At 39.6% G+C, this 23,802-nt stretch overlaps 1 protein-coding gene and 2 non-coding genes across 3 annotated transcripts; all 3 read right to left on the bottom strand.

Moving 5' to 3' along the window:
• Positions 1–1,232: 1,232 nt before the first annotated feature.
• On the bottom strand, positions 1,233–23,533 carry ncapd2 (non-SMC condensin I complex, subunit D2). Its single transcript, XM_014410581.3, has 32 exons — positions 23,387–23,533; positions 22,859–22,978; positions 22,239–22,314; positions 22,103–22,161; positions 21,794–21,969; positions 21,188–21,333; positions 20,556–20,683; positions 20,257–20,380; positions 19,974–20,121; positions 17,982–18,179; positions 17,772–17,906; positions 17,602–17,689; positions 16,393–16,600; positions 16,133–16,251; positions 15,244–15,444; positions 14,949–15,123; positions 14,320–14,404; positions 14,014–14,150; positions 12,002–12,134; positions 11,735–11,810; positions 11,422–11,637; positions 11,120–11,280; positions 9,278–9,389; positions 9,024–9,147; positions 8,618–8,773; positions 5,519–5,696; positions 5,345–5,439; positions 4,651–4,731; positions 3,896–4,079; positions 3,153–3,321; positions 2,941–3,057; positions 1,233–1,543 (listed from the first exon to the last, which is right to left on the bottom strand). The coding sequence occupies exons 2-32, from the start codon at positions 22,974–22,976 to the stop codon at positions 1,461–1,463; spliced, it is 4,206 nt and encodes a 1,401-aa protein (XP_014266067.1). The 5' UTR covers positions 22,977–22,978; positions 23,387–23,533; the 3' UTR covers positions 1,233–1,460.
• Positions 17,228–17,513, bottom strand: LOC111501010 (small nucleolar RNA U85). Its single transcript, XR_002721342.1, has one exon. It is a non-coding gene; the product is annotated as a small nucleolar RNA U85 (small nucleolar RNA).
• LOC111501011 (small nucleolar RNA U85) lies at positions 18,274–18,618 on the bottom strand. Its single transcript, XR_002721343.3, has one exon. It is a non-coding gene; the product is annotated as a small nucleolar RNA U85 (small nucleolar RNA).
• Positions 23,534–23,802: the final 269 nt, after the last annotated feature.

The raw sequence follows: 23,802 nt of genomic DNA, 5'->3' as shown, positions 1-23,802 counted from the left end.
GTTAACCAACTGGCCTCAGCCTAAGCTGAGGTCAGAGGGCTGCATTCAGCTGATGCCTTGTCAAAAGTGACCAGTGGCTATAAAGCTTTGCATATTTCAGTCACGACTTAATCTGAATTATACCTTTCCCATGTGGTGACAACACTCTTTGTGCATATTAGCCACCCTCTCTTTCCTTTGTCTCCGTGGTCTTTCCCAGCATGCACTGACCTCCCCTCTCTGTTGGGTTAGTTACAGTCTGTCAGTGCCATCTGCTGTCGGACCCCCTGCCGACAAATTACAACACCATCAGGAGCTGCGCGATCCAATGCATTGACCTTAAAGGTCAGCAGCCTGTGATTATTTCAAGTAAATAAACCCCCTCAGAGATCAGATCAGAAATCAGTTGTTTCAGTCTTAATCTTTCACAAACAAGAAATTCATCTGTGCACAGTACCAACTAAAGTTTAAAAACTAAACATTTACTTCTATTTGCACACTTAGCACCCACTGAATACATTTAAACCATAATTTGTCCTCTGATAAAAACTGAGCCGCTTTTGCAATCACATTGTTATCATCCTGCGGCTGGTAAGTGTCTTTACATAACGTATCAAATCGCACATACAGAAAAACGCACCCCTCTCATGTTTTCGGAGGACAATGTGTGGGAGAGGGAGTAGGCGAAAAGGAGAGATTAGTGATGAGGCAGGGGGGAGGAGGAGGGGAGGGGGGTTAAACTACTGTGTGTGATGTCAGTGGAGAGAGGAGCGCTGGAAGAAAAGTAGGCAGGGGAGAGTAGGAGGAAGAGAAAGGGATGGAGAAAAGCACCAGGCAGAGAGCAGAGGGAGACCTACAAAAGAGATTGATTACAGGAGAACAGAGGCGGCCAACTAGGCAACAGCAAATGTGTCAGACAGAACAAGAGAAAAAAATAAAATGCAATTGTAACTAAAAAACAAAACACGCTTACTGGCGAGGAATGTGGTCATCAGAGAAAGACTGAAACCTGAAATTGTTGAAAACAACATATGAAAGGAAAAGAGAGCTGAGGAAGGTGAAGTAGGGAACCATGTGGGGTAGTAATACTGTCTGGGCAAGCTGTGGCAGCCCATTAAACACCGCTGTCCAAACATGATACAAGCAGACATTCAAAGCTGTTTGTAATGATGCCATAAATTTACTCGACATAACCCAGCGGACTCGCAAGCCTTCACACATTTGAGCAGAGGAATAAAACTGAGACAGGGAGGTTTCTTTCTCTCTTTTTTAATGAAAAACAGAACCAGGTTTATTAAAAGCCTACTTGATTTTGTGTCTTTACACATTATCATGCCTAGTTTAGATTGGTGCCAAGTACCAATATTAAAAGAATAAAAATAAAATAAAAACCAACAAGTATAAAATATCATTACAGATAAAAGTATTTCCAAAGATACACAGAAATAAGATTTAAAAAAACAAAACGAGAACAATCAGAGTTAGTTTCTGAGGCGAGCTCGTCGGGACGTGCGTGCGATGGGCGTTGTCACTTTAGGGGTCTCGCTCTCTGCCATCACAGCATCTGATGGAGGTGGAAAAAAAGAAAAAAGGAAATTGAAACATAATGAAGTGGGACGAGTAATGACGATGTCTGGGAACAGCCATGCACTATAAGAACAGCTGAAAAACCCGCACAAGAAATATTCAGGAATAGATTCAAGTCTAATTATTTTAAAATATATTTTTGTAACTCAGAAGTGTTTCAGTAACTCAAGTCTAATCAAAGGCTTAAAAAATAATCTTACCTGAAACACTTTGTCTAATTAATCACGGAAAGCATAAGATAACTGGAGATGATAACAGTTCTCTGGAAATGGTGGTTAGTTTTTCATGTCGTGTAATTTTAAAAAAAAATTTAATCCTTCAAAGATATCCACAGATCTCGGATTAGTGCTGCAACAATGCACATCTCACTTTTTAGACCGAAGGAGGTCCAACGGTCTTAAATCGTCTCAGCTGCTGCTCCACAATCTCAGTCTAGTGGTCTAAGCACTCTGAACTCTGGTGTATTGATCCAAAGAATGTTATTGATTTGTAACACTTGATTTATAGCACTATGTCAACTCTACAGTGCAGCTTATCCCACTGCACATTGTAGCAACACACACCTCACCTAACCACAACACCTGCCATAGGTCTGACTGGTGCTTTTTTCTCTGTACATAACTTTATCAATCAGCTATTAAATCTTTGTTTATTAGCTTCTAATTCAACATGAAGCAGCTCGGAGCAGAGCAGACACACCAGAGGACAAACGCATAGATTCAATGCAGTACTATAAATCATGTTTTACAAGCTAATGAGACAAATTGAATACACTGCAGTGACAAACAGAGCATACTAAACACTTGACTAAAATCCAGCGAACTGGATGACAAAGTTTCTGCTTAAATAACAGACAACTGTTATTTGCTATTATCTGACATGTTACAATTCAATGGATTTAATAAGGAAAAAAAATGAATTGCCTTAAAAATATGTATTTAGATGACAAAATAAATCAGCAGATGTATATTAAAAGGGGGCTGAGTGTGCTCCAGATTCTGATTCTTGGAGAGGGAGAGTAGCTTTGCATGACGCAGGTCAAAACTATCCTTATTGGTCTTCTACCGAGCCCCTCACATCATCCTTTTAAATAAGGCGTTTTAGCTTATTTAATAGGATGCGTAAGTTAACTTTGTTATTTGCTGCTCCTTGCAAACATAAGGTGAGTATCCAACACACATGATTGAAAAAAAAAAAAAAAAAAAAAAAAAAAAAACAATTAAGAGGAGGGGAAAGCTCAACACGTCCCCTTTAAGGATAATAATTTTTGATTCCAAGCAACTGACCCGCTGCAAAAAGTAATTTCTTACAAAACCCATTAAAACTGTTTGCAAATTAAGTGTAATAGTGACTTAATGAAGTGGCTTCACTCACCCTCTTCATCCTCCTCCTCATCACTGCTGAAGGTGATTGCAGGCTTCTTAGACTTGCGAGATTTGCGAGGCGTGACAAAACTGTCATCACATCTTGAAACTGGAGGCTTTCCTTGACCTGCAATAAAAATAAACATAAAATTTATCGTGTAACTAAAATGAGAAACAGACTATTTCTGCAACAAGGTTCTTCAAAGCAGGCTGACTCCTGACCTTCCTTTGACTTCAGCCGGCCTCTGGTGGGCGCAGGTGTTCGCGTGACTGTCTTCTCAGCAGACACTCCTGCTTTCTGGTTTTCCTCATCCATCTCTGGGCTTTCCACATTCTCCAGCCCCCGTGTGTGAACTGCAGTCAGACGCTGTTCAAACTCATCTACCTGAGCCTGGAAAACAAAGTTAACATTAGCATGGGATGGAATGAACTGGCATTTTATCTTTCACTGACCACTTAAACGTTCAGCACACCAGAGTCTTCTCCAGACATTTACAGACAATAGAAGCTTTTGATAATAGACAAAGTATCCACCGTTCAACTTTAAGTCTCACGTCTGTGTGGATCACACAGATGGCTAATAAGCATTCCCGTCATAGCTCTGTGAAGTTGGTCCAAAGGGTGCATAGACAGGTGCAGTGGACTGGTAAAATGGTAAATGGACTGGTTCTTATATAGCGCTTTTCTACTCTGAGCACTCAAAGCGCTTTATACAACTAATTCATTCACCCAATCACACCTATTCACAGAAGCACTTTTTCTAAGCTGTTAGTGCCTATCTAACATTCACATCTGATGGATGCATCGGAGAGCAACATGGGGTTAGTATCTTGCCCAAGGATATTTGGCATGCAGACTGGGATCGAACCACCAACCCTCCGGTTAGTAGCTGGCCTGCTCTACCACCTGAGCTACACATGACTGCGTGGTCACTGCAGAACTGACTTAAACAGGGAATAATATACCTTAAACTGTGGTTTAGCCCCACGACGGAGCTTGGCGGTGATGGAGAGCAGAGGCTGGTAGACGCCCGGTTCAGTCAGCTTGTCACTGTAACACTCCCAGCATTCCTGCAGCCTCTTGAAACCGCGCTCACACATGGAGAGCAGAGACAGAGACACGGCCAAGTCACACCACTGACGCTCTGTCCTGATGAGAGAAAGAAAATCTGAAGATGAGAAATTGTGGGGGAAACCTGACTTAAGAAAACAAAGTGCACAGAAATTCTAAAACTCAATAAAAAAAAAAAAAAAAGCTCATTCCTCATGAACATTGCATTGCCCTGACATTTAGACCAAATCTCATTTTCCCAGAACCTTCTTATATCCAAATTCATTTTGCCAACGTATAATATAAAATGCCCTTCATTTGAGCTTTGATAATGGACGGAGTATGAGTCAGAAGCTCAAGCATGGCCAGGCCAATTGTTCTGTCTACAGTCCCCAACTATACAGGAAGACAGTTTCCATGACAAAATCTGTGAATAAGAAGATGTCGGTGTAGGTGACAGGTGAAGTGAACTGTGAATTTGCATTAATTGTCAAACGCTCTCAGTGAAAACGCCCACTAATTACCCACACATCCACCCCCGCTTCACACACGATTAAATAAAGCAGGACAAACGAGAAAGTATAAAGGAAATGGTAAAGAAAAAACAAAACAAAACAAAGGATCCAGGTTAGAAGTGAGGATGGGAAATAAATGGAGGAAGAGAACTCACTTTGCAGTTCTAAAGCGCTGACACAGTTTCTCTACTAGAGACTCGGTCTGCCTTTCTTTAGTGATGTAGGAGAACAGCTGTCTGCAAACAAACACACACAATATAACATTTATTAAAAAAAGAAAGAACATTCAGTTGTTGAATTTCTCCTAAAAAAAATTCTTAAAGTCAAGTGAGAGTGGTGTATACTGTATATTTATACTGTAGGTCCCACTGAAGTTTTATTTTTAATATTGTAAAAGTGTTTGACTTTGCTAAACTACCTCTTCTTCCAAAAGGTATATAGGTATTACATCTTGTTCTGACTTTTCAGATATATCAGAAAACTAAATATTTTGCTTAAAAACTAGCTAAATAAATTAATATTGTTTGCACAACTTGTGTTTTTGTTTCTTATCCAGTCATTAAAAATATAAAAAAAAAACAAAAAAAACAACCTAATTAATTACATTAGAACATTTGCAGAATATTTGTCATAGATGGAACCAGACTAAGGAACAGTGTAGTAAGTATTCTTGTGTGTAAGATAATGGGGTCTTAATGACAGTAGTCATTTCAGTTGCCAAAATAGCTTGATTGCTTGGGGGTTAAACAAGGCGTCATTTGCATCATTTGCCCCAAGTCTGTGGTCTGCTTCACAGTTGATGCAGTAAGAAAACGAAAACACGACATGGTACACAGCTGTGCATCTCACTTCATAATAGTGTTGAAGTCCTCTGAGCTCATGCCTCTCTCTGGGTCGGACAGGCGGCTGATGATGTCTGGGAGCAGGTTGTATATCGCATTGTCCTGATGGGTAACACAAAGAAAATGGTTAAAAACACTCCCCGTCACTCAGATTCCATCAAGCCTTCTGGATGTGGTCTACCTTTGTAGCAAGCTCATTGAAAAAGTTCAGGGCCAGGCTGTTAATGTGCGAGTCAGGGTCAATTAGCAATACAGCCACTTCGCTGACTTGACCTTTGACCTTGAGGACATCCTTAAGCACCAGCTGAGTGAGAACAGTCACAGCTGTCTGCCTTACTGAAGGAACCTCATCACTCAGCCTGAAAGATAAAGGAAAAAAATGATAATTATACATAGTATTTCCTTCGTTACATCATCTGATCTTCTAATGATCGTCGATTTTCCATTAATGGGAGAAATGTATTTTCAAAGCCCAATTCAATGATATCTTTTAAATTTCATTTTCTGATGTGGATATTTACTGTAAATTATTTCCTACAGCCCACTCTTTGGTAATCCCCTTTTGAAAAAAGTTGCACTCTACAAACCATGATAGCTTATTTTCAAAGCTGCATTTTGCCATAGTTGTCCTCTTAAACACAAACAACATGCTGGCGTACACACAAACAAAAATCATTCTGATATTTAGCAGGTAAGGAAACCAAGATACCTTTCCATCATAATTAAATATGCCACCTTTGATCACTAGCAGTTAACACAATACAGTTAGCGCTGAGGGAACTCTCAGGTTTCAACACTGGCAATAGGTTAAGAAACAGAAAAATCAGTCAAACTGTTCTGGGATAATGTTCTTTTAATTTTAGAGGACACAACAGGTTGTGACATCCCTAAGGACCCCAGAGTGGTGTTTCTGGGTCTCGTACCTTGTGGCAGGATTAGAAGCACAGTTACCTACTGCTTCAAATTTTGACTATTGCATGTAAAACAAAAGAAACTAAGGACTAAAGCATGGACGATAGAAAACTATACAACTTAAAACACTGGTCAAAGGGTAAGACTATAGCAAGTGCTCCCGTTGATACTAACTATGTCAGATTATTGTGCTGTAACCATTTTACTTTCTGACCAGGTTTTAGACATTCTAGTACAGGGGTGTCAAACTCAAATACACAGTGGGCCAAAATTCAAAACTGGAACAAAGTCGCTGGCTAACATTAATATTTATTGAAATATATTTATTCCTCCAGATATAAGAATGAATCTTTTCTTATGGACTAAAACACGTTTTGCTGAAAAACTGAATATGGAACAAGCAAAGCTTAATACTAAACAATATATATATATTAGCTGTATAATACCAGTAGGCGAGCTCTAATAGTAATTTGGCATGGCTTCACGGGCCAAATGTAATTAGGCTGTGGGCCAAATTTGGCCCACGGGCCAGAGTTTGACACCTATGCTCTAGTAGATGATAGAGTGCCTAAAAAAAAAAAATCTGGCATGTTTAAATTTACTACATTTATTCCAGGATTTTAGGTCTAATGACTTCCGAAGTATAGGAATAGACACATGAATTGTTCAGAGTTGAAAAACACTACACCTGAATTAATTTTACCACCACCGCTAATGTCAATAGGACACAATATCATTTTCAGCATGATGATGGACAATTTGTTCAGCATAAACTGTCTAACATCTGGGGAGAATGAATGTGTGTACAAAATGACAAATTTCAAAAAGTTGGCATTGAGATACTGTACTGGTTAACTGAAGAATCTGTTGGAGGTGCTAGAGGAGAAAAAGGCTGGATTCATCTTCTGACAATGTGAATGAAAAAAGTAATGGCAAGTCACTGAGTAACTGTGTGTAGCCACATTGCTTGTTTTGCAGAAACATAGACAGAGGCGAAAATGTATGGCCACCTTTGAATTTGTCATCTCTCCTGTCATACCAACTTATAATTAGCCATAACTTTACTGAAACCAAACAACATTGGTTTCAGTAAAGTTTAATATAATGGGACTGGACAGGCTGTGGCATGGCAATCTGATACCACTCTGAAACCAATTTAGATTTACTCTCACCCAAAACCACAGCGCAAAAGAAACTCATTAGCCATTTCTCATTTATGGCAGAGAGCAGCACTCCTGGCAGACGATCAGAAACATGTGCATGGTACTTCCACATGCCAATGCAGAGGCTTACAACAGCAATGAACAGGGTAATTAATTCTTAATGCGCTTATCAGGAGGCGCCAGCAGGGCAGCAGCCTCGAGAACAGTGGAGGTGTTGGTGTGAGGCAGACAATTAGGGAATACTATGAAATGCTTATCAGGTACAAAACACTAGGAGGGCAATGACGCATTATAAAAAGAACAGAATGTTTTACATGTCCAAACCACCTAAATGTGAGCATTATCAGGCATTACAATTAAAACCCCACTTCATCAAACAGAGGAACTTCAGCTTCTAAGTTGGCTACAGAAAAAAACAACAGTGCAACTTTGTGCAGGAGAAATAGACTGCCAATGCTTTTTTAAAATGAAAGCATACCTACAAGTTGAAGAACATTTGACTTTTCTCAAAATTATTCCCTTCTGCTCACACAGCCACTCTGTATAATTACAACACACTACTCACTGGCTCCAGCCACAAACCATGACATACTAGTAATTAAGCTGTTCCTTGTCTAAAGGGGCCGTTGTCAGAGGTGGTCCGAGGTTCCATCCCAGTTCACGAGTGGGGGTGGGTTTTATATAAGCCACGAGGCAATTTTTGGTTCCTATGGCAACCGTAAGGGTCAGAATACAAGGCACACATGAGAGTTTGCTAACATAGATCATCTGAAAGTTTGTTCCCCCCGACCATTAAAAAGTCGTGATGGAAAGAGTAAACTTTTCCCATCATGTGGCTCAGTGGAGCATTGTGACAGTGGCAACACTTCAGTGGCTGAGAATCGCCGCACACCGAGATGTCGTGTTGGTGGGATCTGGATGAAGATGGCTCGAGACTACAAGCAAAGGAAATAAGGGGTGGAGGGGGGTGTTGTATGCCATGAAATGATGAAACGTCATTTACAGTACTCCCACTCAGCTGAGCCATCAAGCGTAGGCTGCCACTTATAATCTTGGGTGGGAAACAAATCTACGGATATTATGATAATGTAGTCCTAACTGGAAGAGAGTTTATTAGTATGGGGGGAGCGATAAGAATGAGCCGCTACTGTGACAAATTTGTTTCACATTACTGGGATGATCAAGCTGAACATGTAATTACATACCTGGCATAGAGATTTTGTGTCCAGGGCTCCAAAATATTTGGGAAACGGACAGTGAGGTCCCCCAGGGCTATTATGGCATTAGCCCTAACCACAGGGAGAGTAGAGCGCTCCAGAACAGTAAACATGAGACGGATGTTTTCTTCACACACTGATGGGCTTTTTAAGAAATACAGGAAAAAAAGAAGAAAGAAATGCATTTAAAGTCTCAATGTTTAAGTTAGCAATAAAGTTGCTAACTGCTTGGGCCACTAAGAAGTAATAAATCTTTCTTTAAATCTTTAAAAAAAAAAATAATTCCCCTCAACACAGAATTACAGCATTTCTTCAACCGTCAGCATAAAAACCTAATTAATCACCAAACAGTATTACCACTACATAAATGTAGTGAAAAGTGAAATGTGTTTACCTAATCATCATGTACTGAGAGAGTGCCAGACAGGCAGCAGTGGTGAGCTGCGGGTGGGAATAACGTCCTGGGGAGCCGCAGACTCTCACCAGCAGGGGAAGGAATGCACTCAGCAGGTTCTCCTCTAGAGAGCAGAGGGGAGGGAGGTGGGGTATTTGTGTGGTATTTATAAAAAGACTGTAGTATGAATTGAGGGGTTAATGTTGTTTAGTGTGACTGCAGACAAACAAAAGAAAAAAGGTTGGGTTCTTTACCAGCCAGTAATTCTGTCTCACAGATGTTTCTGATGAGTTCAGCCTCGGTATCTTCAGCAGAGGCACCAATCAACCCAAGCTCCTCCTCCATAGTGCTCTCATTGGCTGTTTGCTGTTAGGAAATCATTACATTTTAAAATAGATTACGGTTTATGCAGAATAATATAAAATGCAGCCACTACAGAGGGGTGTCCTACAGAGGAAGTCCACCAGACTTTCTTTGCCTTAGCTAGCTTGACAAACTCATGGGCATCATGACTGTGGTTTTCAACTTGCTGAACCAAATTTTCCTGCTTCATGTTCTGTGCATGATCATATAAAATGGGGTGTTTCACACCTCATATGATTCTCACAAAAATGATCTCTACCCACATTATTAGATGATTATGATAAAAATGATAGTAAAAAAAAATCTATAAACATAAAAATAACAGTAAAATGCAACACTGTTGCGAAAAAGACGAGATTAATGTAGCTAAAAAAAAAGAAGAAGAAAAAATCCCAACAATTTAACAACAGGTTATACCACAGAACGCTAAAATCATCATTTTAACTTGAGCTAATTATTTTAATGCTGAGCACACTCAGCATAAATTACCATGTTGATCTAACCAGGTTAAAAAAAAAAAAAAGTCACTAAAATTTCTGACTAGAAGCTGAACAGAACTCTGCCACCTATTACTCGTTTCGTTGTACACCCCTTTAGAGACAAAATAAGGTCACGTTAGCATGTTGCAAATACATGTCTGATAATCTGGTTATGATCTGGTAATGAATAAGATATGCCAGTATCTCACACTATTACAGAAGTGTTTTTTGACTCCTAAATGTGGCACCTAAGAATGTATATTTGCGATGTGTGTAAGTAAGCACAGAGACAGAAGTACAGCCATGAGCACCCTGCATAGCCTAGACTATCATGAATTCCTGTCAAGGTTTAAAACAGGTGACAGTAACATTTTGGGTTTGACTCAATTGTGCCTTGTGTCTCTCTGCCATATTTTCCCTCCATGGCTATCTAAAAAGACACAAATAAAAACTAAAAACAACAGAAAAGAAAAAAAAAAAAACATTGGAAACTTCTAATGCTAATTGAGGAAGCATTTATCTTCCTGTTCCCTGATGGGCTGAACAATTATGAACCATCACTCATCTGATTCCATCGGTAAAAGAAATCTCATCAAGCCATCCTGCTGAGGCTTGGTCTGATTATCAAAAAGCTTTTTCCCCACACAGGGGGTTATGGATTCATGTGTAATTTTTATGTCACACGAAAGTACATATAAAAAATTAAAAAAAAACCCTGACATTTAAACATGTCTGCTTTTGTCAAGCGAAACATTTGTGCACAGATGTCTGATTACACTTTACAGTAAAAGATGGCCACTAAACTTAATTGGTTGTTAGTAATTGTACTCATGACTTATATCTTGCTTATGTCATAAAATACTGAATATTCCCTCTCACACTGAATGGGCTGGCAACATAATATGTTATCTTTTCTTTCTCAGTAAACCCACCAATTAGCTCAAATAGCACAGTGACAACAGTAGTAATAAATGGCAGTTAGCATAAACCTATAGAAGTCCAATTCTGTAATAGTTGATATTCACATTATTTTTGGAACTGCCAAAATTAAATTCTTCACTGCCACACATGGCAGCAAAAATGCTTTTAAAAGTCTGATAAAGTTAGATCTTTGAATGTTTTATCTAATTTTGCCGAACGTCAAATGGATTTTATTATACTGTCTATATTATAGACAGTATAATAAAATTGTATGTATGTATGCTGTATGGATATTATAGACTCTATAACATCCATACAGCACATCATCATTACCTTGGCTTTTCCGGCTGGGCCTTTTTCCTTCTCCTCTCTCTCCTCTGTCTCTCCTCTCCTCCTCCGCAGCTCAGCACTCACGCTGCGCTCAAGGTGAGACACCTGCCAGAAAGCCACGCAGCCACACGCAGCCAACAGCTGGGCCAGACACACACAGTTCACTGCAGGAGGGAAAGACATGTTGTTGTGTGAGTATAAAGCACCGTGTGTGTCACATAGTGTCCTTTCAGACATCAAAATCTACAAAGGCTTAGTCCTGCTTCAGAACACAAAAGTGCTCAAAGAGCAATGATGGGACTCACCTTGTTCACATTGCTCATTAGACTCTTGAGAGCCATCTTGCATTTGGCCAGCATCCTTGTTGACTTCGCCACCTTCTGCAATTTGATCTAGTAAGAGGCGGGCACTTCGCTGGAGCAGCCTGGAGCACAGCTGGTCAGGCGATTCAGCCAGGAAGTAGATGAGACGGACAGCCTGTTCCATGAAGCTCTGCCAGTAAGGGTCTTCCATCACCACACCTGAAGCAAACACAGACAGAGGCAGTCAGGGGAAGAAACCATGAGCAGGGAAAGAAAAGAATGAAAAACAGAAAAATTGTCATTTTTCTGAATTTACCTTCAGCAACGGCCTGTGTGAGACAGGTGAACAGCTGATGGTCCTGAGGCAGTCTGAATGGAGCACCCTTTGACTGCTATTGGAAACAGTGCAGTACAAGATGGTAATATTGTGCTGGACCCCCCAAACTGGGCATTTTATGAATTCAGTAATTTGTAAATATTAAATTAACAAAGTTGTATCTATAGATAGGTAGTAGTTTAATTTCCTGACTCATATAGCCATAATCAAGAAATCCTTTAAAAGGTATGCTTTATATAATCTTACCCTGACATGATCAGTGATGTTGCAGATGGTAATAACTGCATCTCTGGCCAGAAGGAAGTCTTCAGTCACTTTTTCACCCAGGGCCACTGAACAAAGAGTGTCCAGATTACTGAGCACCACCTCTCTCTCTGCCCTGGTGTACACACACACACACACACACACACACACACACACACACACACACACACACACACACACACACACACACACACACACACACAGAGAGAGAACTAAGTACAGATTTTATAGTTCTAACTGATCATGTGATTATACAAAGAGAAGTAAGAACATCTCTGCCCTACATTACCCTGAATGCTCCATGCTGGCCTTACCAGCGCTAGGCTACAGACCAGATAACACTTGTAGGAGGATGGGTGAGGAGAAGCACATAAGGTTTAATAGGTTATGAATGCTAGTGATGCTGGATGAAGAGAGGCAGCAGTGTGGGTGGACTGCAGATAGACTCTTTACTCTTCCTCTCTGTCACTGCTTTTTTTTTTTTTTTTTTAAATAAATAAATCTATCTATATATATACACACATACACACATATATATATATATACACACATACACACATATATATATATACACACATACACACATACATATACATATATATATATATATATATATATATAAAGCACTGGCAAGGGGCCCAGTTATATGGTCGTGACTTAGATTACAATGAAGAGGAGCCGAGGCAGGGCTTGTATTCTGACTAATGGGAGGATTTACTGAATGTCAAGTAGCTGATGCAGGACCAAAACGTAAAAGGATGTGATGTGCAGTCATTTGTGTGGTGAGGAAGAGCACAGACTTAACGCACTTTTAAACGGTTTAGTCAACTTAATTGTAATTGTAATTACAAATAAAATATTATTTTTTGCTTCCATGTGACTTAACATATATAGCTTATAGATAGTAAATATTATGTTTATTCCAGTACCTTTGTATCGTGTTTTGTAATTCAAACAGTTTTAATCAGAAACAGTCCTGTTCCCTTAACACGCAATGTATTTTTACACATTTATCGTCAGTACAAAATATAATGGGGACATAATGAGATTGTAGCTTAGCTGCTGTCAGCCACATGTGAAAATTTTTTTTATAAAGAGCTAGCTTAGCAGGAACACCATGACTCAGTACAAAATTTGCCACGCTCCTCCACAGAGAGCCAGCGGAATTCCAAATGCCCTTCCCTCATCTACATTAAACAAGTTATAAGCAGACAACCAACACACATTTTTATAGGTATACAAAACACATTTTGCCTCCTTCATGCCTTCTCTTTTATAACTCCTCTACAGAAGGTGATTTTCTTTTTTTCTTCTTTTTAAAAAAAAACAAAAAAACACAAGGTCCAGATGAACAGATTCAACATGAACTTTTTGGGATAAAACACCAGTATAGTTTAGTTAGGAGTGTGGCCTCTTTGACTGACAAGTGTTATGATAGAGAACGCTAGTGTTGAGCTGCCAGAACTAAAGCTTTGGCTTTGGCAGCTTTAGCAATCCACCCTGTCATCCAAATATGGTATGGAATGCTAGCTAAATGCCATCTACGATATTACAAGCTAGAAGATATTCAACATGTGAAAAAGGGGAAACAGCTAAATAAAAAGCAACACACAGTAAACAGTCTGGAGGAGCACAAGATGATTATCTTGAAGACAAAAATGAGGTAAAGTCTAATTAAGTAAGGCTTCCGAAGCTTCTTACAAGCTGTAAAGCACCATGGGTAATTATTGTACACCTCACAATAACCATTTTGGGTGACATCCCATGTACTCTGTTGCACAGAGTACTTTAAACAAAAAAAAAAGGTCAGATTATAAGATAGACAGAATGAAAAAGTAAGTTAAAAAAAGGACTGATCACAATTCCACAGGTGATAACTACACTTTATAGGCTTAACAACAAAAACTATATATGTGGTATATATACATAACTGCTGGACTACAGGGACTCTAGTCACTTTGGGCTCATTTAGAGTAGAGCAGTGGAACTCTCACCTTGCAGCCATGCCCAGCAGTAAGACTGCAGCTCGCTTGTATAAGCTAGAAGTTTCTCGTTTACCAGTAAATCTCTCCCACAAGACCTGAACTACAGTGGACTGGAGACTGCTGCCACTGCTGAAGAACTCCTGTACCTATAGAGACATGATTGAATAGTTACAGTAAAAAAACAAAACAACAACTTGTATATACTCGTAAATACCTCAACATGGAGACACTAATGTTTCAGGATTAGAGGATGCGTTTTTACAGCCGAGCATCACACACAGAAATATCCATGAGAGTAATAACAGAGTCACTTACAATTTCCTCAAGACACTGGATTGTTCCCAGAGATGAATCCACCATCAGCTCAGAGAGACTATCAACAAGAGTCTGGGCTTTCGTCCTAAAAAAAAGGATTAGACAGATGCTTGTTTTTAAGGTTTTGCTTTAATCACAATATTGTATTTACCATTAATTTTGGCCCAGGCCTTAAAAAAAGTAATAAAATTTGATTTAAAAAAAATGGTCCAAACAATATAAGCCAGACAAGTCATTTTATTTATTTATATTTATTAAATGCTATACGAGTCGTGCTTTAGTCAGTGACATTAAACCAGCAATAGCCTAATGCTACTGTAATTGTTAATGAAAAGATTACAGAAAATGACATAATCAGAGGGACAACAGTACTTTGTTTTGATTAAAATAAATATGCAAACAGAAAAGTCCCACAACCATGAACTGGATAAAAAAGAAAAGAGAATTCAAGGAGGGAAGAAGAAGTCTTTCTAGAAGCAATACTTTCTATTCTTAACCATCTTAGAGAAGCGTCCAGCATTTATTTTGTGTTAGCTTAGTTATTTTTAACGTCATAATGCCAGTACACTTAGGACATGAAAGAATGGGTAACTTATTCATAACTCAAATATGTGTGAGGTCTTACAAACCTGATGGTGTCTCCCTGGGGGTTCAGATACAGACGCCTGTAAGCGTGAATGACTGCATCTTTAATTGCAGCATCAGTTGACCAAACCAGAGGCAACATTTTCCTCACTCCACTGATAGAGTTAGCAACACTGAACTCGCACACCGTCACACAAAACTGCACAGCCTCCTGGACCACTAAAAGAAACAAAAAACAAACAAAAGAAAAAAACAGCTGAAGATTCTGTTAGATTAAAAAACTTTACAGAAATCTACAAGATTACATTGGTTTACTGTGTAATGGATACAGCCGTCTACCTGAAGTTGTTTTCCAGTACAGCATGGTGTTGATCACAGAGATTGCTCTCTCTACTTGTAAAGCGAAGGTTTCTGTATCTTTCAGGTACTGCACCAACATCTCTTGCTTCTTCAGCTCACCATCCTCACCCTCTTTCTCTGGTTCTTTCTGTGGCGTCGGTGGCAAATTCTGGTTGAGCTCGGAAGTGTCATCATCAGAGCCTGAGGAAAATGTCAAGTATTGTACACTTAAGATCAAATGGGCGTTCAATCAACCAAGTTTAAAACGTTGTTTGACTGCAGCTCAACTGTTTATGAAACTGTATGAGATAAAAAAAAACAAAACGTTCCAAATTAAAACATAAAACCGAACTGCCTACCACTTTCCAAGTCCTTTTTAAAAATAATAATAATAATTTGGATGGGTTCAAGACGAGGCGTGTGAAGTCTGGGCACATATTGTATTGTCTGGCACAGGGCCACCAATAGCAAACCCTCTCACCTTTAATTACATAATAATAATAATAAAAAATGTTGGGTTTTTTTCCAGTTGCAGCAGATGGAGTTACAAGAATGCTGCAAATGAAGACATTTGGTGTCATGGCGTACATGCTAGGTTCTTTTTCATGTTCTTTACGCAGTTTCTGAGCCAATGATGTGTGAACAGGTGGGAGTATTTCCCAAAGTAATGTATGCTAGGAACCAGCGAAATATTGCATTGTAAAAAGAAAGCTGATGTTATTCACTTAAGTGGTTTTAATGTCATGGCTGAATGGTGCACATTACAAATGAGACAGCTGTAAAAACACCCCCCAGGGACAAAACAAAAACATGTTTATGTTCTCAATACAACTTCTATTAAATGTCACCAGGAAGAGCAATTTTCAGACACACTGAGTACAACTTTTACCTTTGAAAATCAGAGCCAGTGTGTCCATCATATTCTCAGGTGTGAGAGTGGACAGAGAAGTAAACATCTCAGATTCTGGGAAGCAGCTGTGAGCTCTTATACTGAGCTGCACAGCATCCCTGTAGAATGCAACACAAAAGAAAAGCCCCATTAAAAAAAATAAATAAAAAATGAAAATTGTAGGCTACTGACAGCAAGGGAGGAAAAAAAATCCTCCAGTTAGTGACACTACACAGGCCTCCACTGGTGATTATCATCACCTGTACTTGTTGACACGGAGGTACTGAGCTATCTTCACCGCGGTTGCTCTGTCGTCTTCTGCCTCCTTTTCCTCCTCCACCTCCCCGCCTTCCTCGTCCTCCTGCTGCTCCTTCTCTTCTTCGCTTGTGGGCTCCAGTTCTTTCCTGACAGTGACGAGGAGCTCAGGCACCATAGCAGCCCACAGCTCAGATGCTTTAATCACTGCCACTGCCGGGAGGGAAAGAGAAAAAAATAAAATAAATTCAATGGTGATGACTCAGCTTAGACCTACAAAGAGAAAGAGAGAAAAAAAGAAAATGAAAAAAGTAAAAGTACAACAATGTGCCAACAGAGATTAAAAACAGAATAATTTAGCAGCAGGACAAAATGGTAAGATGATTGTTGTTTAGGCCAAGAATTTAGTAAGGAATGGTGGGCTCCAGAGTCCTCATATTTAAACTTGTCATTCTTCTAAAGCTAATAAAAAATTTAAATGTTCTGATTTCTGGCAATGTAGTAAACTAGTTAATATTTTTCCCCATTGTGAAAAACAGATTAAACAAACAAGAACAGATTTCTTCAAAAGTTTAAAACAAACAAACAACTTATCTAAAAATAAATATTATAGTTCATCATTTATGCTGTATTGCTATTCATCAAACCAATTACAAAACGTATTTCTGTTTTCAGCATGAATATGGTTACATCAGATGAAAGACATCTTTAAAAAAAACATTTTGTTTAATAACTGGATCTCACACTTAACAGATGTTTAAATTCTGAAACAATGGTTTGTTTTCTGTTTGCTTGTGATGACATACATGGCATGCTGAATTTAAGCGAATTTCTGAACTTGGCCCTCAGATTACCAAAGAAACAGCTCATGGCTGACTGAACAGCAGTGAGAGCTGGGTGAACTTCTTGCCCCTTACACACAAACACACACTGTGAGCTTCATCCTCGTGGTTACTCCGCTATAACTTTAAGGGAATAATTCGAGTCGAGCCAAGTCACTGTAGGCAGGCCCTTACAGCAGAGCAGGAATCCTCCTCTGCACTGCCAAGATTACCTGCCAGTCAAGGCAAGAGGAACCCAGCTCTCATTCAGCAAGCTCATATTCGCCTTGGTCTCATCACAGGGCAAAATGTGAATTAGTCTTAAATAATAAAATAAAACATCAGGGGAGATTCATAGCAATACTTATGAATAATCACTCAGGTTTTGTTTACCAGGTGCTGTCCCCTCCAGTTTCTCTTTCAATTCTCTGAGTTTAGAAGTCTCCTTCTCCAGTGGTTTCTTCAGATCTGCGCTGCTCAGCTGAAAGACAAGATAAATATTCTATTATATCAGGAAACCTGAAGAACACCTGCTATTTAGAGTTTGACGCATAGTTATTTACCTTGCAGCTATAAGGATTGTGTGCTATGAAGGCAGCCAGCAGTTGGATGGAACTCTTAACCACATTTATAGATTTGTCCATCAGCCGTCCAACAGCAAGCTCCATCACCTCGCTATACCGACACAGGGGCAGCGCCTAAACACAGATGACTTATGTTACCAGGAGCAACAGCATTCTTTTACAAACACAATAGCTGATGAGCAAACCTACTTTGCTATTGACGATGCGTGTGTAGACCTGCAGTACACGTGTTCTGACATGAGAGTGCGAGTCATGCAGATGCTCCTGCAGTGTGTCAAAGAAACGGTCACGGTCAGCTCTACCGGACTCATCTAGCCCATCACCGCACAGGACCCTCACAAGGATCTCTCCCAGCACCTCACAGACAGCAACACGCATTGTGTGACTCTGGGAAAAAGAAATGAAAAAGGTTGGAAATTAAGAATTTCAGTGAAACAATCTGTTAAATCCTACAAAAACAGAAAAACCTCACTAAGAACTCTGCCCTCAGATTACCAAAGACAAAACTCATGGCTCACTGAACAGTAAAGAAAGCTGGGTGAACTTCTTGCCTTTTTTAACACACACACACACACACACACACACACACACTCAGCACACAAACACACACACACAGACATAAGACACACGCTGTCAGCGACAACCCAGAAATTACTCCACTGTGACTGCAGAGGAATAATTTGGGTCGAGCCAAGTCACTGTAGGCAGGCCCTTACAGCAGAGCAGGAATCCTCCTCTGCACTGCCAAGATTACCTGCCAGTCAAGGCAAGAGAAACCCAGCTCTCATTCAGTAAGCTCGTATTCGCCTTGGTCTCATCACAGGGCAGAATACTCTGTTCTGCTTTTAACGATAATGTACTTTGATTGAAATAAAAAATGCCCTTGAATTTGCAGTTTTAGGACACAATCATTAGATAGCTTAGAAATAACTGAGAAACAGTATTTTGCTGAAAAGTTGGAAACAGTAAAAACAGACGTGAAGTATGCAATGGCAGATTTAGACTATATGATAAAGACATGATTATGACCAAATGTGAATGAAAAAGGGAGTCTTCAAGGGTCAAAATGGGTGTAACACATGCTCTGTGCTCTCACATAATGCACTATAATGGATGAAAACTGACATTACACCTGCGATGCCTTGTGGGTTTCTTTCAACTGCACAGCTGGGTACAAATCATGACAAAAACAAAGGACTGACATTGCCAATGTATCTAGGTATGAAGTGACAGAAGACAGCCAGTATCATGCAGAGGTCTATTTAGATTCTTTTCCTGTAAATCCCTAGCAAGCAACCTTCCAACAATATCTTGTACACTGTGAAAGACACGAAGCATGACTGAAAGAGAATTAATGTGCAGTCTGTCATGGCTCTCAGTCACAAAAAGGCAAGATTCATGACTTTGTAATTGCCGAATCTGACACAGTGACCATTGCAACAGAGAAAAATAGTGTAAATATCTGAGCCAATCATTACCTGTTACTCTGAGTAATGTAAGCACTATATAAAATTTTACTAGAGCTGTAAAGACCCTTCCTTGTCTTGTCTTAAAAAAATGTATTGTGTCCAGTGGTGTGTTACCCAGCCAAATACAAGAAACAGTGTCTCCTGGCTATAGCAGAGAATAATAAAGTGAATGCTGCTTGCTCATCCCACACTGTTATATTCCTTTTTAATCTTGTGTTTGCATTACTTCAAAAACCAATGACAACCCACTTCTAAGACAGGATCTTGACAACTGTAAAAGAATTGTAGATGTCAACGTCACTTTTATTTCTATAACACATTTAAAAGCAACAAACTTGACCAAAGTGTAATGGATCCTTTCCCAGTCTGTCCTAGACCAACAAAACTACATAAAACTCAACACAGGACATTAAAAAAAAAAAGCACTTAAGAAGCACAAGGAGCAGAGGTTTGTGATGATTTAAAACTGCCCACTCCTTGTGGGCTCACACAGGGACAGTTCCTTTAATGAGCAACCCTGTTGCTCACACATCAAGGCTGTCACTGTGATGAGTCATTAATATTAATTGGTGCTGTTTTACATGATCACATAGACCTCTAATTAGCAATTGTTTATACCCAATCAATATGGCAGGCAGCCTCTACTTATGTAAGGACAATAATTTTCTTATTCATGAGCTGCAATCAATTACTCACTGTTCGGTGCTCATACCTCTCCTTCCAGGTGTGTGATGAGAACACTGATGTTGGGAATCATCAATTCAGGCACCAAAGCACTGACTTCTGAGAGGAAGGAGGCAAAGGCTTTGACTCCCGACCCCTCTCTGGCCAACTCCTCACTTGACTTCTGACCAATCTCCCTGAGATAAAAAAAACAACAAAAAAACAAAAACAAACAAAGACAGGAATTTGTAACACAAAATAAGACTTCACAAACAGATTCACGAAATCAAGCTGCATACTGGATACTGTATACACACAAAAATTGTACAGACCGTATGACTTCTCCTATGATAGCTCTGACTCCGTACTCTGTGCTCCACACAGACACAGCCTGGGCAAACACTGATGACAACTGCTCAAAATGTTGAAGCATCTGGATCACTTTTACACCAGCACCTGTGACAGTTTAGAGGACAAATAAAAAAAAAACCTTACAAGTCAGCTATGTCTCCCGAAAAGCTGAACACCTTATAGTGGCCCCCACCACCACCATTTACAGACAATATTCTCAAAAGTGACAGGATTAATTTGTTTCCTCGGTAATAGGACTGCATTTGTCTGACCAACTCACCCAGGAGGTGATTATATTTCTTAATCAGCAACCCCAGGAGGTGGATTACACAGTCTCTGGTGGGTTTACTCTTGACATGGCTGATGGTTGGGTTCTCAAGGAGCTTGTAGCAGCAGCAGGTCACACAGCTAAGAAGAGATAAATGTGTGTTTTTTTATATATTAGATTATGGTAATACCTGGATGAAAAGTTACCAAAAATCCACAATGAGTAGTAGACAAGGTTTTGAATTCATCAGAAGCATCAGATACACACAGTGCATGTTAAAAGCTGAGGTAAGTGCTGCTAGGAGTGTTGTGAGTGTTAAACTACCACATAAATGTCTACTGACAAAAAATTTACTGAATATCCTTACTGAGAACCATAAAACAAGTGGAAAGTGAGGAAATGTGCATAACGAAACCATTACATTGGGCAATTTACCACAGTCCAAATTTCTTCTAACCTTATTAGATATTGTAGATTATTAATGAAGAGTCACACATCTTTGTCATAAGAGTTCCAATTAAGCTACAGAGTTCCGAATGCTCGGAAGTGATATGGATAAGTTGTAAATGACACCAACTAACTGAATTAAACCAGCAAAACGTGATACTGTATTCTCTGCCAGAGCTCTCCTGACAGCAGAGTACCTGATGAACTCTTCCTCCACCAAGGAGAGGCTCCACAGTGAACGGATGTCCAATTGGAAGAGCTGCACAAGTGCCTGTAGCACCTGCTCTCTTTCTGAGTCCCACTGCACAAGTCCTTCTCCACATGCTTTGCCTTTTTTACCACCCTGTACAACATAAAAAGAGCAGTTAAGCTTCATAGATGTTGGACTATAAAATCTTTAATATAGTATTGAGATCAAGTAAATCACAATACATGTCCTCAGATTACCAAAGAAAACAATTCACACCAGCCAAACCAACTATACAGAGACTGATAGCCTCTTGCTAGCTGATCATTATGCACACAATGGCAAACATCCACACATTGTTTGACAGCTTCTGCTTATACTACCCAATTTCTCTTGAAGTGGCACAGCATAGAAAGTGTCAATTTCCCTCTGGGTGGGCCCTTACAGCAGTGCAATAACACTCTACCACACAACCAAGAATAACCACATAACAACAGGCTAGAAACTCAATCTCTTAGTTTGACTGAATCATAAAGCTAGTTAAAGCTCATCAGTGGACATTTATGATAACAGGCATATGCAAAGAACCCTTTAGCTAAGTAAGCAATGAGCATACCTTCCCAGGTGCTGTGACAATATTCTGCCTATAGGAATCACTCTCCAGGTTCTCTGTGAGTTTGCAAAGCAGGAAGACGCTCATTTTAACTGCGTTAAGTTTTTCCTTGCGCTCTGCAGCTGACAGGGAGGTGGAGACAAGGATGCTCGGCAGTGAAACAGACAGCCCACTAACCACTGAAAGGCAAGGGTTATTTAAAAAAAAAAAAAAAAAAAAAAAAAAAATATCAGGTTATGTGAGCACATCAACAAATCAAAGTTATCAATTTAAACATCAAGAAAATATTATTTCTTTAAAAAAAAAAGCAACCTTGTACTAGTAATTCCAGAGTATCTTCTTTAACAGCCAGATCTACCGCCTTACAGTGCCTAAAGAAACAAAGACAGTTGTTTTGTACAGTAATAGTCACAATAAATAAAAGTGGGCAATACATGAAAACACTTACTGCAGCACACTGTAGCCAGTGTCGAAGTGCTCTAGTATACACAAAGGCCCCTGACTCCTTAATGCTGCCTTGAATTCTGTGTGAAACAGAATTTAAAAAAAAATAAACAAATAAACTAGCACAATCATCCCCAAGTATTCGAAGAGTGACAACATTTTGTCATTTTGGGTAAAAAAATCAAAACAAAAAATGCAAGTACATAGGTATTTTAATTAACCTTACTTGGGGGTGTGGTTACATGAGCAGGAATCTTGGGAAAGATTTATATAATTGTGTCTGAGACTTAAGTAGTGGCTCGACCCATCACTGAAGGGTCTGTTTGTTTTAGGGGATGGTGATATACACATAAGAAGCTGGGTGCAATCCAGTACTATAATTATTTTTTAATTTTAGCTAATTTCCATCTGCAGACCCTCTGGCAGGTTGGTGTTACACACAAGTTAGTAAAAAGATTCTTAGCGCGGGACAATTCTTGGATGGTAATGACTTGTTGGAGGTGTTTGAAGAAAATGTGATGCCTTCTGTGAAGATGTTCTACATTTTGTTTAAAAAAATAACCCCCCAAAGAACAAAAAAACCCCAAAAACTATCAGTGACCTGCCTACATGTTGACAACTTACTGTTGAGACAGGACGGGAGCTGTTTTGCGGAGACCACATCCTGAACGACGTACTGGTTGATCCCCCCAGTCTTCACAAGGTCCCCCACGCACACAGGTACAAAGAAGTCCCACGACATCCCTGAATCATTAAGACAGCCTTTATTTGTATGTTTAACTAACTTAGCTCCTGTTGGGAAAGAATTTGATATTACTTGATATCTACTGTTTTACAAAGCGAGATAGTCGAATATTCGACTAAACACATTTAAAATTTAACTCGTTCTTGATCCTACCTAAGGAGCTAAAGTGCAGCATAACACTCTCTAAGACACTCCAGCCCATGTGAAGAATTACTTCTATTTACCAAAGACTAACATTTATTTTTGTGGGTTTAGCTAACCAAAGCAAAACAGCTACTGCTAACGCAGTTAGCGGGCTAATTAGCAGGGCTAGCTCAGTATCTTGTACGCAGTTACATTATTGAAAAACGGAAATGGCTTCAACAACAAACTACCAACTTCTTATAGTTTATAAACATAAAGCTCACCCGTAACAAACGTACTCCTGTTAGCCAAACTCTGGACCTCTGTAGAAACACGCGTAGCCTGTTAGTATTCACCGTCTCTAAACGGTCTAAATCCAGTAAGTTTTCAAATTTGTCCGAACATCGCGCCAAAGCGGCGACACTCTGACGTCACTTGCCCCCGCCCACGTTGACATGCTGCTGTTTGACCGAACATTGCCACCTGCCGGACGCTCGGGCACACTACAGCACAAAGTCAGAAACTTTACAAACCACAATTACAAACGCAGACACACACAAAGGACAGAGAAAAGGTTTTTGAGGTAGTAGCTGTATTCAAATGATTGAAACACAATCACCCCCTCTCCCCGGTACCAATATTTCAGCTACAGAAATGACAATACTTTAAAAAAAAAAAAATCTTACTTCCTATGCAGCAC

Source organism: Maylandia zebra, linkage group LG11 (assembly GCF_041146795.1).
Source record: "Maylandia zebra isolate NMK-2024a linkage group LG11, Mzebra_GT3a, whole genome shotgun sequence".
Classification (NCBI taxonomy): Eukaryota; Metazoa; Chordata; class Actinopteri; order Cichliformes; family Cichlidae; genus Maylandia; species Maylandia zebra.
Note: the sequence above shows the minus strand (reverse complement) of the source record. Positions and strands in the feature narration are given on the sequence as shown.